The sequence below is a fragment of the Halictus rubicundus genome, chromosome 1 (assembly GCF_050948215.1).
Source record: "Halictus rubicundus isolate RS-2024b chromosome 1, iyHalRubi1_principal, whole genome shotgun sequence".
Lineage (NCBI taxonomy): Eukaryota > Metazoa > Arthropoda > Insecta > Hymenoptera > Halictidae > Halictus > Halictus rubicundus.
In genome coordinates this window covers 27,942,954-27,960,088 of record NC_135149.1, presented here as the reverse complement: position 1 = coordinate 27,960,088, position 17,135 = coordinate 27,942,954, and the positions used below count along the sequence as shown (strand labels likewise).

The window sequence follows — 17,135 nt, the reverse complement described above, 5'->3', positions numbered from 1 at the left end:
AATTATAATGTAAGCCTACAATGTAAGCAGATGGAGAATCGAGCATTATTGGCAATTTATGCTTTTATGTTTTTAATCAGAACAATATTGTTAAGACGAATGAGTTGTAGAGCTTGTTCCGATCAAAATGAGTGCAAACACGACATCATTTGGACTGTCTTTAATGAGATTGTAATTTTTATCGTAACATTACGTATCAGTGGAACTTGTTCGATTACACTCGAATTTGACTTCATTTTCATCAGGAAAATCCACTCCATTCGCTCGTCACCATTTTATCAGGATATATTGAAAAATCTAAAAGTTTAAACTTTCATTCGTGCACGATTCTCCATCCGCTTACATTGTATGTCGTCTGTCGTCGCTGGGTCTTTGAAGCTCCGCGCTCGGCAAAAGTTATTCAAAGATTTATTCGAAGCCTTCGAATAAAAGATACAGATAAAAGATGAAAAAATTATTCGAAGTTCGAATAAATCCCCTTCGAATAAAAAAAAATTATCATTATTCGTCGGATAAATTCTTGTCGAATAAAATTATTTTTTTGACAAAGATACTTTTTTATTCGAACCTTCGAATAACGAATATTCGAATTGTTATTTAAATAATTTGTTATCTAAATAGTGCCCATCTCTGTTTGGAATGCGCTACGCATTCGATTCCCGGTTCGGCGAGGCGTACATTTTGCAATAACTTTTGAACTAAAAATGATACCAACGTGAAATTTAAACTGAAAAAATTAAAAAGAATCGGGTTTAATGGTATATACTGAAATATATTTTGTATTTTTAAATAATTCTTTTTGCTTTTTAAACTTAATTATCCTTAAAAAATGTTCAAAACTACTTATTATAAATATTGTTGTTCAATCTTTTTTCAATCCCAAATAATTAAATTAGCATATGTATAGAATATATATGCTGCAAATGAAAAGCAATAACAGAAGTAGATTGAATAGGTAGCAATTAAATTGTCAAATGAAATTAGTGATATCAATGTCGTATTTTTTTTAATTAAATTTAAACTACGTTCTTACTTTTGGCTAATATTCAACTAATTTAATTTCTTATTATTATGTTATTACACTGTTGTAATTGTAATTGCACAGGGAAGAAGACTGATCTGGGACTAAAATATTCTCAGCTGGAGACGTTACGTTATTATGATTATTACATTACGTCTCCTTCGATGCACTCGCGTAATAGGCGTAATGGAATTAAAAGGAAACAACATTCTTTTGTTTCATTCATTATATAGTCCTAGCATCCGCGCGGTGTCAAAACTAGAATACTCGACATGAGATTTAAAATTCTATCAGCAACAGCGCCATTGTAGAATATTGGTTCCACAATATTAGTTTTGGATGATACGGTAGGATGTGACACGGAATGGTACGTGGGCTCTAGAGCCGCCCGAGCGTGAGACAGAAAAATACATTGGGTGATTGGTCTACTCCTATACCTCGTCTGTGATTTTCAGTTGGAAAAAGTTACACGAATCAAAACACGTTTTAATTTATACACACATAAATATATTATATTATTAGAATATTTTTCATATATTAATAAATTTAAATAGGGGATATTTACAGGCGCATTCATATTTCCAGAGTGATATTTCAAATGATTAAGTGCAAACATACCTTAACATTTACAGTGGGCGACTTCATAGTACACATGTTTGAATTTTAAACTTGTTTAATGAACGTACCGTTACAGCGGCTATTGCAAATAAATATACTAATCAACTAATTGCAGAATTACTTAATATTCCATAAAGGAACGTGTTTTGGCCTTTATGTCTGCCGATTGACTACAAAATGAAATCTGTGTAAGTACTGAATCAACCTAAAATCAAATTATGTTTCGCGTGAAGTTTTTAATGTATAAACAAAATTTTTAACAATGAAGAAATTTTAGTCTACGTATATTTTCAAATATTATGTTAGAAAATATTTCTAATCCACAATTCCTGTATTTTTTAGAAATTCTAAACCACCTGTTGCCACTCGTAAGTGCATAAGCCGCACGAAATGCGACAACGAAGCTTACAAAGAAGCTGTCAGGGTTTTCTGCCGTTTGAAACCAATGACTCATCCTAACGATGTGTCCTGCATAAAGATTGTATCGGACACAAGCCTAGTGATCAATCCGCCAGAGTCGGCAACAAATGCTCGCACTGGGAACAAAGTCATCCAGACATCTTTCAGTCGTGTCTTTTGTCCAAACACTCCTCAGAAAGATGTATTCGAATTGGTCGCTCTTCCACTAGTCAAGAATCTGATCAATGGTAAAAATAGTTTACTTTTCACGTACGGAGTAACTGGTAGCGGTAAGACGTACACCATGTCAGGAAACGAGTATGATGCAGGCATTATGCCACGAAGTTTGGATGTCGTTTTTAACAGCATAGCAAATTACCAAACGAAAAAGTTCATTTTCAAACCGGATAAGCTAAATGGATTCGATGTGCAATCCGATGCTGATGCATCGTTAGATAGACAGTATGAGCTTCAAAAGCTTGTCGTTGCTCAGAATGGGAGAACTCCTAGAATGTATGTTTGTTTATTGTAATATACAATTATTGTTAAAGGCATTGTCGTTCACTCAACAGTACTGCACATGAATAACACCATGCTAACATCAACGTATTTATTCCTATCAAAAGGAGGCAAAAGGAAAAAAGTCTCATTCACGAAAAGATGGCACAGAGAAACTTGTTGGTATCTACATCCCACTACCTGATACCTCTACTTCGTGTTACAAGTATTTCGCAATAACCTGAGTCAGTTGCCTGAGTCCTTCTACAACCCTATGTACCTATTATGCTAGTATTAAGAATGGGTCTCAACGATCTCCTGTTGCCCCTTTCCTGAAATTTGTGCCATCTTCTCATGGATGTAGAATACATATAATAATGTAAACGTATTGTCGTTGGTTTCGTATTGCTCATATGTGGTGCTGCTAAGAGAGTGAGAGCCTTTATACTTCAATACTTAACGTATGTAATTTGCAGGACTAAAGCTGACAACGAAACAAATAATAATGAGTGTGATTCTACTGGAACTAATGAATCACAAACTTTAATGATTGACGAAGATAATGCGTATGCTGTGTTCATAACATATATAGAAATTTATAATAATAGCGTGTATGATTTATTGGAGGATACCGAGGGTAGAATAAAGTAAGTGTAATTCTTAGAGGAATGCTTATAGTTTGATTTAATCTACAAAAGAATTTGGAAAATTTAGGCCTTCGCAGAGTAAAATCATTCGAGAAGATGGGAACAGAAACATGTATGTTCATGGGTGCACAGAGGTAGAAGTAAAAAGTTCCAGAGAAGCGTTCGAAGTGTTCCAGAGAGGTCAGCGTAAAAAACACATTGCATATACAGCTCTTAATGCTGAATCGAGTAGATCTCATAGTGTTTTCACTATAAGACTTGTACAGGTAAAACAAGCTAATAATATACTATTTATGTGATTTATATAAACCCAACATTGTCTTTCACTAGGCACCTTTAGATAAGGATGGAGAACAAATTGTGCAAGATAAACGGGTAATTTGCATTAGTCAATTGTCGCTGGTGGATTTGGCTGGAAGTGAACGTACAAATCGATCCAAGAACACCGGTCAACGCCTCAGAGAAGCGGGTAAATATTAAATAACAATAGTATTCATTTCGTCATCTACATAAAATGCTTCTATAAAAATAGGAAATATAAACAACTCGCTGATGACTCTAAGAACGTGCCTGGAATTGCTACGCGAGAATCAAACCCAAGGTATAAGTAAAATAGTCCCGTATCGAGAGTCCAAGGTAACCCATCTTTTCAAGAATTATTTCGATGGCGAAGGCACTGTTAGAATGATTGTTTGCGTTAACCCTAGAGTTGATGACTACGACGAAACTATAGTGAGTAGTCATTCTAAAACTGAATGCAAAGTACACTAATAGTGTACTGATGACAATTTCTGTTTTAATGCAGCAAGTAATGAAGTTCGCTGAAGTCAGTCAAGAAGTGCAAGTGACGAATTCCACAACTTCAAAATTAGATCTGGGATACACACCTGGCAGAAGACAAGCCAATAAAGTAGAAAATATATATCTTTTTAAATTTAGTCAACTTGAATGCTCGCATATATTTTGTTTATCGTTGTTTTGTTTCCAACATAGATATTTAAAGAAGCAAAGAATAGATTAGAATCTTCTGGTAACCCAGCTGCTGGTGACTTGGAAGTTGATTTAGGCTTAGTGTACAGGTACATCGATTAACAGTGATTAAGTCGGAAATATTGCTTTTGTTTTATCATAAAATTTCTTGCAGCCTCGGGGGACCGTTTCCAAATACAGACTTATCAAGTCCACACAACGACGAAATAATAACCACGCTCATGCGATTCCTGGAAATGCGCATTCAAAAACGCAATGTCTTACAAGAGGATTTAAAACAGAAACGTAACTATTCATTTTTGCCATAAATGCATAAAATCCGCAGTCCACTGACGATAGATAAACTGCTAATTTTTCTGTAAATTAATATTCAACTCATTTTTCTAGAAACTAACTTCAGGAATATGTTGGTAAAAATGGAGCGGGAGAACGTGTCCCTTAGAATTGAAAATTCTGCGTTAAAAACGTCGGGTGACCAACAAAAGAAAAAAGTACGTATTTAAACAAATATGTAACGTTTGAAGGATAACAATTATATTTTTATAGATCTCCGTTTTGGAATCCCACATCTGCAAAAATGAATCGCAAATTGACACTCTCCTGTTCAGATTGAACAGCGCGAACGACATAATCAGACACATGAAAGAAGAAGTAACAAATTTTTATGTTGTAATTTCCGTCTTTTGATAAATGAGAAATTAATGGATTTTTCCGCAGCTGAAGAACAAGGATATGCAGCTGAATCAACGTGCAATAGACAAGCAACGGGTCAAGGAGAAATATACTAATAAGATCCAAATAGAGACTGATAAGATGGGCAAGGAGTTAGAAACTAAATTACGACGACAGCGTGAAATTCTTCAGGTAGACTACTACAGTAAAAATGGGGACAATCGCGGAATAACAGAATAAAATGGCAAAAATATGCTGAAAACCATGAAAAACTGTAATTTTAACGTTTTTAATCGTTTATAACTCGGTAACCAATTAATCGGTTTCAATGAAATTTCCGGCATCTATATAAACACTACGTGCCATCAATTATGAGACTGATTGTAGTTTGTATTTGTTTATTAGAGTCAAATGAAGGAGAAGGATGAGAAATTGAAGCTAATGAAACAGATACTACATGACGATGAAAATGGTGTTGAAGGAAAAACAGGATCGAAGGAGTCAATTCCAATAACGATATCGAGTGATACTGAAATTCCTGCGACGTCCACAACTATTGCTAATCCCGCTATAGTAGCAGTAGAAGTGCCTTCTGGCACAGCTACACCAAAAGACTGCGTGAAAACACCGTCCACCGTTCAGAGTGACACCCCTAAAGACACCCCTAGTACCAAGTTCGGTACAACGGTAACTATGCAGAATCCATCACCACATTCAAGGTTAAAATTGTTACCTTTGACCTTTCAATTACACAATCTGTAGGAAAGAATTCCAGTAGTAAACTTGCGGTACAGACGATCGCAAAGCGCCGAGAGATGGGTAGACCATCGGCCTTCTGGCTTGGTTCCAGTTGGAACTATCCTCCAACCGCTTCTACGAAACAAACGAAACATAACACAATTGACAGACCCGAGAGATATAACAGACGGTGCGTCCAGGTATTGTCTCGTCGCACAGGAACAAGACATCGACGGTGAACTTGAAACGAAATTGTACAAAGTTAGTATTGGCAATCTTTTCACGCAGATAGCTATAAAACAGTCGCTAACACTTCAACAAACTTTAATTTTGTTTTGAATCTGTAACTTCGTGCAAATATTTTCAATAGTTAGCTGCATACAACTCTATGAGTTATAGCGGGTGAAACTATTTGGTATATGAAGAAATGGTTGAAACAAAAGTTGTATGGTTTTAGTACAATAATTAATTTCTTTCTGTTTTGCTTTTCCATCCAGATATAAAGGTCACGTCGAGTTTCTTTATCGTGAAAGGTAAATATTCTCTATAAATCATTTGTAATGTAGCTAATTGTGCGCTTTCTAAGTGCTTTCATATACCAAATAGTTTACATGTAATTTAGGTGGCACACTTAGATGAATCACCCTATATTTAATTTCGCTCGAAGTTGCAAATCCAAGTAGTGTAAGCTATAACTGATTCTTGTATTATAGGGTGATATTTTACCAACTAGCGGAGGAGGTGCCCAAGTGGTGTTTAACGACATGGAACACTTGAAGCAAGTGTCGCCTGTACCGAGAAGAAAACGCAGCAGCTTCTTCAGTCCGGAGAAGAAAGCTGAAAGTAGTCCGGAAGAGAATAACACGAAAAAACCTCGTGTTTAGGTTTATAATGTTAAATATTACGCGCGATGTCGCGTCGTAAATGGAGATGAAGACTTTTATCAGGAATAAGATTAGTTACATAGTTCGTATGTATTCAAAGACCAAAGTGACGAAGGGATGGACTTCTCATCTATTTTTCTTTCCTTTTATGCAATAACGAAAAGTACAAATCAGTTATAAGCGTGTACAAATTGGTGCTTAGTATAGTTTTCTGTTTTTGTTTGATAGCGAAATATATATTTTTCTGTTACCGAATTATTATTCTAGGTGAAAGTATAATTAAATTGTTTATAATTCAAAGTATATTGTTACCTAAGACATATCTTTAGCTTACAAAAGAACAAAACGATTTTCTCCGCATTTTCTCTTAACAAGTAAAATTAAAGATATTCTCGCCTAAGATCTGTTCTGTCTTTGTTTTTATTTATAATTCCATATAGTGATAAATGTCCATTTATTTCCTGTGGCTTATACAACGCAGACTCTGTAAATAATACAAACGTTAGGACAACAGAAGCCTGGATATGTATTGCCAACAGCGAAGTAGCGAATATATATATTTATATATATATATACATCGTTTCTACATTATATAGTGCGAATCATGAAAATTTATGTCGAAAAAAGCCATCGAAATCGATGGTCCGGAAACTGATCATTTTCAATGTTTTTCTTTTTTCGAACGCTTTCGGTAATAATGTGTAAGTCGTTCAACAATAAAAAAAATATATATATTCAAAAAATTCGCTACCGCGTAGCAGTAAACTGTATGCGACAGAAATAGTTTATAATATTTCATTTTTCTTTTTCATGTTTTTTTTTCTTTTCTTTTTTTTTTTTTTGTATCTTTCAGATACTACAACATTACAGAAATTGAGCGTACTCTTGCAACTAATAACGTTATTGTATAGTACAGAGTGTCATCAGCAATAATGGGTTACATTGCTCATCTTTTTGTTTCGTGTTCGCTTCGCTTATCCCCTCGATGCGTTGGCAACGTATAAAATCATATAAAGTATCGAGACTAGATGAATACCTTAATTAGTTAAAGTAATTAGTCGTTATATTACGATCGGGTTTCTTTAACAATGTCAAGTACCTACGCGCTGTCTAACCGGGCAACCAAGGTAACCGCGAAAATTGAGGGAGAATGGTTCGTTCGCCATGTTGACGTCGGTCGTCAGGCTGCGTTAGCAATATCTTCTCTTCTCTACTATAACTGATCGTTTTCTCGAAAACACACAAATCGAGGAGTCAATCTAGCAGGACAATGTCCGATCAGGATGTTCAACAGAACGAATCGATAGCGGTAGCAAAGTTACAATCAAGAGAATTAGATAGCCCATATTTCTAGAACTAAGAGAGTAATTTTGGAATGCTTCGATTATTCCTAGACGTGACGTTAATTACTTACAGCAAGAGGAACTGAAAGAACAGGTCACACCAAACAAGTTTCAACAATAAGAGGATCAACAATGTAAGAACCGTGGCGAAGCACTAGCAACCGGTTCTCGAGTCCATTGTTAAGCAACGAGGAACGTTACGCTGTTCCATCAAGAAGTAATGCGAACAGCATTCCAATTTTCACCCGCTAAACTTAAGCAGAGGATGACAGTTACAGTAGGACGACGAACACTACCCTCTATAAACTTCTACAAATTAATAATTTGGTCTTTTCCCATTTTTACAACCATTCTCGTTTAAAAATACTGGACGCGACTCGGCACGTAATTGAAATCCAGGGATTCACCCCGGCAAACCCGGATGTCTGGTAACTCTAACCTGATATAGCGTGTATTACAAACAAAATATTTGTTATATTATCACGACCGAAGGAGATATTTAGGTGTCTATCTTTAGACGGACCACCCCGTATAATATCCGTTCCTGTACACACAGGAACAGGCTTAAAACGAGAAGCAGAGACTGCGTCGACTAAATTGGATAAACATTGATGTACATTCTCAGTGCGCGCTGAGATGCTTTAGTAACTCTGCTAGACCCAAACCGGTACAGGATGTTTACTTACGGACAACTAACCGACGTACCCCCAAAAGTATTTGCTGACAGAAATGATGGCATTATTGCGAGGATGAAGCCACCAGGGTCTTCGAATGTCACGAAAAAAACACGCTGTGCGAGAACGATTGCTACCCTTCTGGTCAAGATCCTGGATCGCTCGACAGACATCAACAGATTGAAGATTCAAGGAATGACAAGGAAGCTGAGAAAGCTCTGCAGCACCCAGATGGCAACTCGAGCGACAGAAAACCGGTGACGCTGAAAAGGAGGGCATAATGTAACAAGTTAGTTAAAAAATCGGATATCTTGTTTATTTAAAGATAATAGTGTTATGCGACGATGCATTCTCCCTTTTGCTTTGACCACCAAGTACAAACGGGACGCGCGCGCGTGACCTTAGAATATTGTCCATTAGAAGCTAGTTGTTGCAAGACAAGTTCACCGAATAAAAAAAAAAAAGAACTGTGAAGCTATAGTAAAAGTCGACCTGCATAGAAATTGTTAAGCGAGTTCTTGTGCAGCTGAAGTTGCGCTGTAAAGTTAACGCATTGAGAACCGAATACAACCAGTCATTAACATTTCCCTTTTTATGTCTGTCTCTCTGTCTGTGTCTCTGTGTATGCGTGTGTCTGCGTGTGTACAGTCCCGTGTTAGAAAGTATCCCTGAGTAGACTTGAGAGCGTTAGAAATAATATTCCACTTAACATTCCCCTTAACACGTTACAACGTTTTTATATGGTTTCTTTTAAATAAGTAGAGAGTTTCATGGCAACACTGAGAGCTACAACATCTGTGGAAATATCAGTCGTCACGCGCAAACGATCGCCCAGTGGCGATGGTAACGCTAACAGCCGAGATACAGTTCTCTAAACAATTATTGTCAGACTATCCACTCTTAACTAAAGTCGTGTACCGTTAACAAACTACTCGAGGCATGCGAGAACCCGAAAATCTTGGGACGGGGCGAGAATTTTAGTCCAGATCAGGCTCGCGAAAATTTCTGGATTTCAAATGTATCGGAATTGTCGACAATTTCCGAGAATCTCCAAATTTTAGGGAGTCCCGACATATTTGAAATCTCCAAATTTCCGAGAACCCGATTCGTCTCGACCCGTCTGTCCCGGCCATCGAGTCCTCACAGAGCTTTGCAAACTACGGAGTCAATTCGCGATACACATACAAGGGAAAGAATACGTATAGTTCAGGAGGAGAACAACCGGGCGTCCCACCCTCAATGCGTTAAAATAGAGTATACATATGCCGTTCAGATTTTTTCTTAAATTCTAATAATCGAGACGCGGGCTAACTTTGAGCACTTTCACGAGTGAAAGGAGACATAAATCGTGCATAATACATACGACTCGCTTTGTTCCCTGTAAATACACTTGACGAACTAAGCGAATCGATGACCTTAACACCGACTCGCGGTAACTGAAAAACGACCGAGGAGGTGACATTTACAGACTTTTAACATTTACTCGTAATTCTTAAAGTTTCAAGCTCTTATCACATACATACATACATAGGCTACATATATAATATATACGTACGGTGCGCGTACATATATATTATACATATACGTAGTATCTTCTGCGCGTATTATAATATATATATTACTTCTCGTTTAATATATATATTATGTTTCTAACTCGAATATGTAAACATTCCAGATAATACCACAGACGCTAGACCAGAAGCATTATTGATTCTTCTTTATGAAACTGGAGAGGCTCTTTACGGATAGGTGTAGGCTTCCTTCGCGGAACACTTCAAACGGATCTCGCTTGAGGTTATTTATATATGTATGTGTAACATCAACATTAATTTTTCAAATTTCCAGTAAACTAGTGTTACGTGTTAATTACTGTAACGTTACCGTCGATTGACGATAATTAATTCAGCTTTCGTTATACATCATGTGTACCAACAATAACGCATGACATCGGTAAGATATAAGATTTTCTGTTGTCGTCATCGTCTATGATGCTAATGTTTCGCGTGATACAGCGCTTCAACGACTGCTTCGTGTTTTCTTGAATCACTTTTCCTAGCAGCAAACTGTGCGAATAACACCAACAAATACCGACGTATCCTTTTGTGTATAACGTCGAGTAACATTTTTACTCAGGGAACAATTAAGATACGCCATTAATTCCTTTGATATTTCTGCGGCTTCCGCATATGTCTGTACACATAATGCACCGAAGTTAATGAAAATGTATAGACCGAACGAATTCATCGGAAAAACAGAAGATTGAGAACCATCGTGGTTCGGTAAGCGTGACTGTGGAAACGTAAGCGAAATACTGAGAAAAATATGTCACTATTTATAAAAGGTAACAAACATTCCTCCGCGAAAAAATTCTTGCGAGAGAGATCTCGTTGGATCGGCGGGCGGGTAAAATTCATTTGTTACGTTTCTAATTCCATTGTGAATGTCGTAAGGAATACTGAGACAACTCGACGGTAACGACATTACTGACGCACCGTGTGAAAAACACACACTTTTTTGTGGTCGAAAACATCAACGTGCGAAGAACAAACCATTCAATGCACTAAAACCTCCCCCTTAATTCGTGAACGCAAGAACATCAGCGATGTTTTTGTCTCGGTCGAAAGTGACAATACCGTCACGATTTTTCCAAACGGGCGATCCAAATTTACAAGCATAGCAACAACGAACAACGAGCTTATTCTATAGCTTTGCTCATGAACTCTATAAATCGCTTGCCGTATTGTTCTGGATCACAGGTTGAAATACCATCGACGTTAGCACCATATTTCACTGTCTTAGCTGCCTTCGCTGCTTGCTTACGAACACCATAATGAGTCAATACATCTATTATGGCTAAAAAATAAATTTCCTTCATCGGTGCACCTGAAACAACATATCAACGTTAAAAAATCGACAAGTATATAATAATGAAAGTGGTGTCAGTCAAAAAACAAAAAGAATTTCGATTTTCATGTTTTTCCATGTTCAAATAGCCATGAAATAAAATCTTAAAGTTACAGTATCAAAGTGTCCGAAACAGACAGCTTTGTTACTTGTTTCTAACTTGTTTCCTTAACCAAAAGCATTGCTTTTGTTCATCGTAAGTCACTAACTAGAAGATATTATTTAATTTTGAAAATGGCGTGTCATCTAAATGTTTAACAGACACATTTTCCGAAACATAGACATTACCTTCTTTACTAGGTATTGCATAAATATCTAATTGAGGAATTATTGCATCTTCGTACTGTAGACTGGTGTCGCGATTCAATGGAGCATGAGGTGATTCAGGTGGTGTTGCCATTCCAGCAACACCACTCCAACCCCATAAACGGCTGAAGAATAGAACAAACATTAGAAATATTGAATGAGAAACATTTCACGGATACATTAAGTGATACTTACTCTCCTATTGGACCTCGAGAGTCCAATCCACTTCCGGACTCACTATCCTCTTCGTCCTCGTGATTTTCCTCCTCTTCCTCCCTCTCTGCACGCTCTCTATTCTCTTGTTCAGCTCTTGCACAATCATGCAAACCGAGCAGCAAAGAATAGTCCATTAAGTGTAATCGCGTTAGGAACTGGTAGAAGCAATTTATCGATTATCAGAATTGAAAAAAATTTGCATCGAACCGTACAAAGGAAGGAACTTACATCGACATCAGCAGTTAACGTCTCTATAAGTTTCGCTTTTGCTTCTTCGCCTATATAAATTTTCATCCCTTCTTTAACAAAATCATTGTCCTTGTATGTTGGTAATTCTTTCTCTTTCTCTTTGTCAGACGCCTCACGATCTACGGTTGAACCCTTCAAGTCGAATTTCTTGTGGGTTGTTAAGTGATTTGAGAATACGTTCCTTATGGCAACAACATAATGTTCAAGCCCCTCGACTGTTAAACGATACATGCCAAGATATTGGGGTAACAATGTTTTCCCGTGCCTTTCGACAATATACTGAAAATAATGTTGTCAGTCTCGCGCGGTAATTGGAGGTGTGCGAGAACCCGAAAAGAATTTTATTTGGGGATTTTCAAATATATCGAAATTATTCTCGGTAATCCCAAAAATTCTCGAGAACCCGAATATACTACGCAATTCTGATATATTTGGGAATTCCAAAAATTTGTAAGAATCCCGATATATTCGAGAATCCCGAACCCGTTACAACCATCGGTTTATCGCACAACTCTGACGACAATACACAAGTTTACTGTGAAAATGATTTCTCCATACCGGATGATAATGTTTCAGAAATGAATGCATCCTTTCAACCTCCTCGCTCGTAAGAGTTTTGATAATAAACAATTTATCGTAAGACTGGTAAAATTTTGCGCCGCTTTTCCCTGAAGAGTCTTCCAATATTGGCTGTGATCTGAAATTAAGAAATATATCGATTATGTATTTCGGATTACTAGTAATAGCAGGATAACATTCTTTTATAATGTATAAAGCACTTCATTATTCTCACATCAAAGCACACTATGTTTATTTTGATAATTTTCTAGAACACTAATCCTTATTAGTCTACATCTATTACATTTCACATGCGAAACAAAACGAATATATTTTCCAGTTAAATGCTAAGCAAAACGACTCACTCATTAATTACTCACATACTACATTGTGTACTATAATGGAGAAAAAAACTGATAACAAAACCATATAAACAACGTCTGTCAACCACCTAAAATACAAATAAAAAAATACATCAAGGTAGAAGAAAAGCATGCTTGAAATGTCACTTATGGAATCTAATCTATGATATACTGTAATAACATATGATTAAATATATTGTTCGTGTCTGATAAGAGTATTATGAAATAATGTATGTGCTGTGGGTTCCTTGGAATCGATTCTTTATCTTTAATAAGGAACTCATGGAAACAAGTTAGCCACAAGCAACACGCAGAAACTGAAAAATCAAGACTGGCTAACCTCAGACGCTTTGGCTTAAAACTGTAGGAACGTAGCGGCTTAGTTAGGACTGGAATTTGTGAAAAAATAGGAATAGGAGGAGAAAGGGTTATCGAAGGAGCAGTAGCAGAGCGCTGAACCATTTCACGAGCCTTCCCAGTCAAATCCAAACGCCTCTCTGTTTGCGAAGGATTAAATGCCCGACATCTAGCATTAAAATTTATGTATTACAGTTCACTGTCAGCAATTGTTGCTTAATGCTTTCAAATGTAGAGTACCATTTTGCATGTATAATAAATACTTGGTCGCGACTCTTTCCTAGTATAATATCGTATTTATACAAGATTCTTTCTTTCTATGTGCAAAATATGTTAGTCACAAAAATTTAATATCTAGTAATACATTTCCGTTTGCATGCCTTGTAAAAAGAACATTGTATTACTGTCATGTTTGAATCTCTAAGTTTCTCTAAGTTTTTATTTCTCAACCATTGTTTTAGAGTTTAATTGTCTTTGCAATGCAGCAAAATTTTATCGAAATTTCAGACACATCAAAACTATACAAACACAAGAGGTATGCACTTTCATTAATAGAAATGTTATTGATATCATGACAAAAAGAAATCCTTCTCATAACATTTCAATTCAAACTGATATCGAATATCAAGATAAAACTGTTTATTTACAATTATTTTGCCTATGAGTCATTCTGCGGATTATCTCTCCTCAAGGTTGTATCAAGTAAATCCTCTAAATCTGCAATGTTCTATAAATAAATAAATGAATACTTTGTAGTGGAAAGAACTGAGGAACACTTATCAAAATTGAATACATACACAGATACTTTACACGAACACTATCATAGGTTCTGACATAAAGCTTATCGTGTAACATAATACATATCTTGAGCATGCAGTGCAACGTAATAGAAAGGATGGCATCTAAAAGTGTATTAAAAAGTGTTTTTTTTTAATCTGTAAAATGCATTGCGGATAGAGATCAAGTATGTTGCTACTTTAGAGAAACATTTAAACTAATATTTACAGCTCCAATAACTATAGAAGAGATACAGACTATTAAATAAATTACCATTTACCTTGTCATAGATTCCTTATAGTCCAAATCATCTATACCAAATCTTTCCCTTAAATTTCTGAATACTAATGGACAATACTCTTTGATCTTAAAGTGAGAGGGCATATTCTCCCTAAAACAAAAAATAATTCGCATAAACAATAGCGCTATCTATTTAAAAAAAAAGAAAAAAGAAACAGCAAAAGCATATAACGCTGTTGGAATACCAAATATGTACAGGAGTCTTTCATTCTCAAATTTGGAGATAAAGCTATTTGCATCTTCTGCATTAACCACAACCTCGGATCACGAGGACCTTCATTGATTCTATTATTAAAAGCAGTGACCAACCTACTAATTCAGCATTTAAGCGATATATTTAGAATAGACCACCTCGGTGGTATGCTTTAAATTTACGATTTCTTTCTATATCAGAGAAAACACTGCTCTCGTACCCCGGGATGCTTAACGCATTTTAATTTGCCTCCGTTTGCATCTATCTTTATTTACTATTGTACCACTTTCAATTCACAGGAGCACCACCGATAGATATTACAGAACTCACTTGTTGAAAAGGTGATTATCCACTCTCAATTTGCTGTAGGCTCTGAAATCATCTGGCAGGAGCATTACCGGTATGTTAACATGACTAAGTTCATTTATCTGAAATGCATAGAAACATAACGCTCGCCTCAGGATGAATCACAACTCCGACACAAACGAAATACGTATTTACTACTCGACAGCAACGATGCAAATTATGGGTCGATTTGCATTATGATTTGAGTTATGATTTGAGTTATGGTCAACTTTGTTCTATCGTCGAAAGTACTTTTATTACGATAATTATCTGATTGACAATAAATCATTTTATCGGACATGATTCGATCAACCGAGCCAGCGGCACTATTCATTAGAATAATGTTAATCAAATAACGGTCAGGCCTGCCTCACTGTAATTATAATAGAATCGCAAAACAAGGTCTTAAAGCGTAAATAACTGACGCGCACTATTTTGCAAAAACAGCAGGCAAGGTGAACTGTAAATCAGTCGACGGCCGATCCCTTCGCCGACAAAAACAAATTTGCGTCACGGGCAGTGTTCTAACGACGAATGTAAAATAAATCAGAAATACATTGGCTACCAGAGCAAGGGCGAAGGTGACCGAGATACCGTGCACCTCGGACACTCTCTCTCTCTTTCAGCTTATCGGTCGGAAAATGATCATAGAGACGCATCGAAAAACACGACGAAAGAACGAACCGTCGACGGTCCTGGCTCTATTTAGTTTCGCGATAGACGACGAAAAATGGCATTTCGATGACGTACGATGCTGTCACGCTCAGAGACACTCTCGTACTCACCGTGTGATTGACACCCCACATGAAAACACTGAGGAGAGGTTCGTTCGCACGGAACAGCTTAACCTTTTGATGTTTCACTCGGAAGTGTTTCTTTTTGAGCTTGCTCAGCCCGCTGGACATTTGCGATATGCCGGACATGGTTTCTCGCGTTCGGTGCCTGCTCGACGAACACCTTTTTCGTTAAACACCTCGGTTGCCGCGCGCGCTAGAAAAAGCCAATGGAACCCTCTTCACACTGTCGTCATCGCGGAATCCCCTCGCGAGGCTCTCTGACAAGCAGAAGCAGAAGTGTGAAAGAGAAATAGAGAGTGAGAGAGAGAGAGAGAAAAAAGGAAGACGGTCGCACAAGTTCGAGGTGACAATCGCCACCGGCAGAGAGACCGAAACGCACCCCACGGCGGTTGATTAGCGACTGAGGTGCTCCTTTTAAAAATGGCGAGGACAAGCATGTCCTACCTGCAACCGCAACAGCTATAGAAACTCTGCGGATACGCGAGTTGCGCCTTGGCACCGTTTCCAATCGCGACGAACCAATTTCACCCGTGGATTCGTCACAGCCTCATCTTATACGCTACCATTTAATTATTCCGTCGCGCATTTAATCGAACTCTATTTTGTTACGCCCGCGATGTTCCCCGCGAGAAATTTTGCAGCAAAACCCCGCGCTTACGCCTATGAGCGTTTCCCTACGACTAATACGGAGAGTGCAATATCTTCCGGTCTCAGATTTAGTTGAAACTTTGCACGCTTGTAGAGTTTAATTTACTGATTACGAAAATGTACCATTATAGAGAAGGATAGTCTATATTTTGCAAGATATTGACGATTAAAAGTTGACGATGATCAGCTTAAAATATAGTTGCGCCGGACGATATTGACAGTATCGACGTGGCTCCAGCAGTAACGCGTTGGAATAGTACGGCGTAGATCGCGAGTTCAAATCTCTATTTCTTTTATTTTAATTTTTCTTTTCAAATTAATTACATTTTACATAGAGAAATGCATGACAAATATTTTATAAATTCGATGGAAAATCAATTTTTATGAAAACACGTTTTTTCGCTATCAATGTATTAAATTTATTTCCTGTGTAAAAAACAAACAAATGCTAAGTACTTATCATTACGTGCAAAATATACTATTTATTATGGAAACAAAGAACGGATATAAGATTTATGACGCAAAATTAAAAATACAATACAATACAATAATTTACATAAATTATTGTGCAAATTTAATATAAAATATGTTATGGATAAATACAATGATACAATAGAATAGCAAAAAACATTAACAACG

General features: G+C 36.8%; 2 protein-coding genes across 4 annotated transcripts; one reads left to right on the top strand and one right to left on the bottom strand.

Annotated features, from left to right (window-relative positions):
- The first annotated feature begins 1,528 nt into the window (after window positions 1-1,528).
- LOC143360067 (kinesin-like protein KIF23) lies at window positions 1,529-8,951 on the top strand. Its single transcript, XM_076798631.1, has 15 exons — window positions 1,529-1,827; window positions 1,982-2,551; window positions 3,013-3,183; window positions 3,251-3,449; window positions 3,514-3,652; window positions 3,716-3,915; window positions 3,989-4,093; window positions 4,177-4,262; window positions 4,328-4,458; window positions 4,561-4,664; window positions 4,720-4,824; window positions 4,891-5,037; window positions 5,251-5,532; window positions 5,608-5,844; window positions 6,297-8,951. Exons 1-15 carry the CDS (start codon window positions 1,817-1,819, stop codon window positions 6,465-6,467), a joined length of 2,658 nt encoding a protein of 885 aa, XP_076654746.1. The 5' UTR covers window positions 1,529-1,816; the 3' UTR covers window positions 6,468-8,951.
- A 281-nt stretch (window positions 8,952-9,232) lies between these two features.
- Pip4k (phosphatidylinositol 5-phosphate 4-kinase) lies at window positions 9,233-16,724 on the bottom strand. Of its 3 annotated transcripts, none has more exons than XM_076798645.1 (9): window positions 15,837-16,724; window positions 15,037-15,134; window positions 14,494-14,604; window positions 13,420-13,605; window positions 12,718-12,856; window positions 12,139-12,438; window positions 11,890-12,065; window positions 11,677-11,738; window positions 9,233-11,367 (listed from the first exon to the last, which is right to left on the bottom strand). In XM_076798645.1, the coding sequence occupies exons 1-9, from the start codon at window positions 15,972-15,974 to the stop codon at window positions 11,180-11,182; spliced, it is 1,398 nt and encodes a 465-aa protein (XP_076654760.1). In that variant the 5' UTR covers window positions 15,975-16,724; the 3' UTR covers window positions 9,233-11,179. The 3 variants fall into 3 exon arrangements, with proteins under 3 accessions (XP_076654760.1, XP_076654752.1, XP_076654769.1); XM_076798637.1 differs by having other exon boundaries at window positions 11,677-11,819; window positions 15,837-16,707; XM_076798654.1 differs by lacking the exon at window positions 13,420-13,605 and having other exon boundaries at window positions 11,677-11,819; window positions 15,837-16,460.
- Between the last annotated feature and the right edge of the window lie 411 nt (window positions 16,725-17,135).

Bases quoted from the DNA above. Each gene is read 5' to 3' on its own strand.
- Pip4k (XM_076798637.1), bottom strand. From the start codon at position 15,974: ATGTCCGGCATATCGCAAATGTCCAGCGGGCTGAGCAAGCTCAAAAAG. The intron at 13,606-14,493 runs GTAAATGGTAAT...TTTTAATGCTAG, and splicing joins TATAAGGAATCTATGACAAG to ATGTCGGGCATTTAATCCTT. The intron at 11,820-11,889 runs GTAAGTATCACT...TCTATTCTTCAG, and splicing joins TCTCGAGGTCCAATAGGAGA to CCGTTTATGGGGTTGGAGTG.
- LOC143360067 (XM_076798631.1), top strand. The intron at 2,552-3,012 runs GTATGTTTGTTT...TGTAATTTGCAG, and splicing joins AATGGGAGAACTCCTAGAAT to GACTAAAGCTGACAACGAAA. The intron at 5,845-6,296 runs GTTAGTATTGGC...CTTGTATTATAG, and splicing joins TTGAAACGAAATTGTACAAA to GGTGATATTTTACCAACTAG.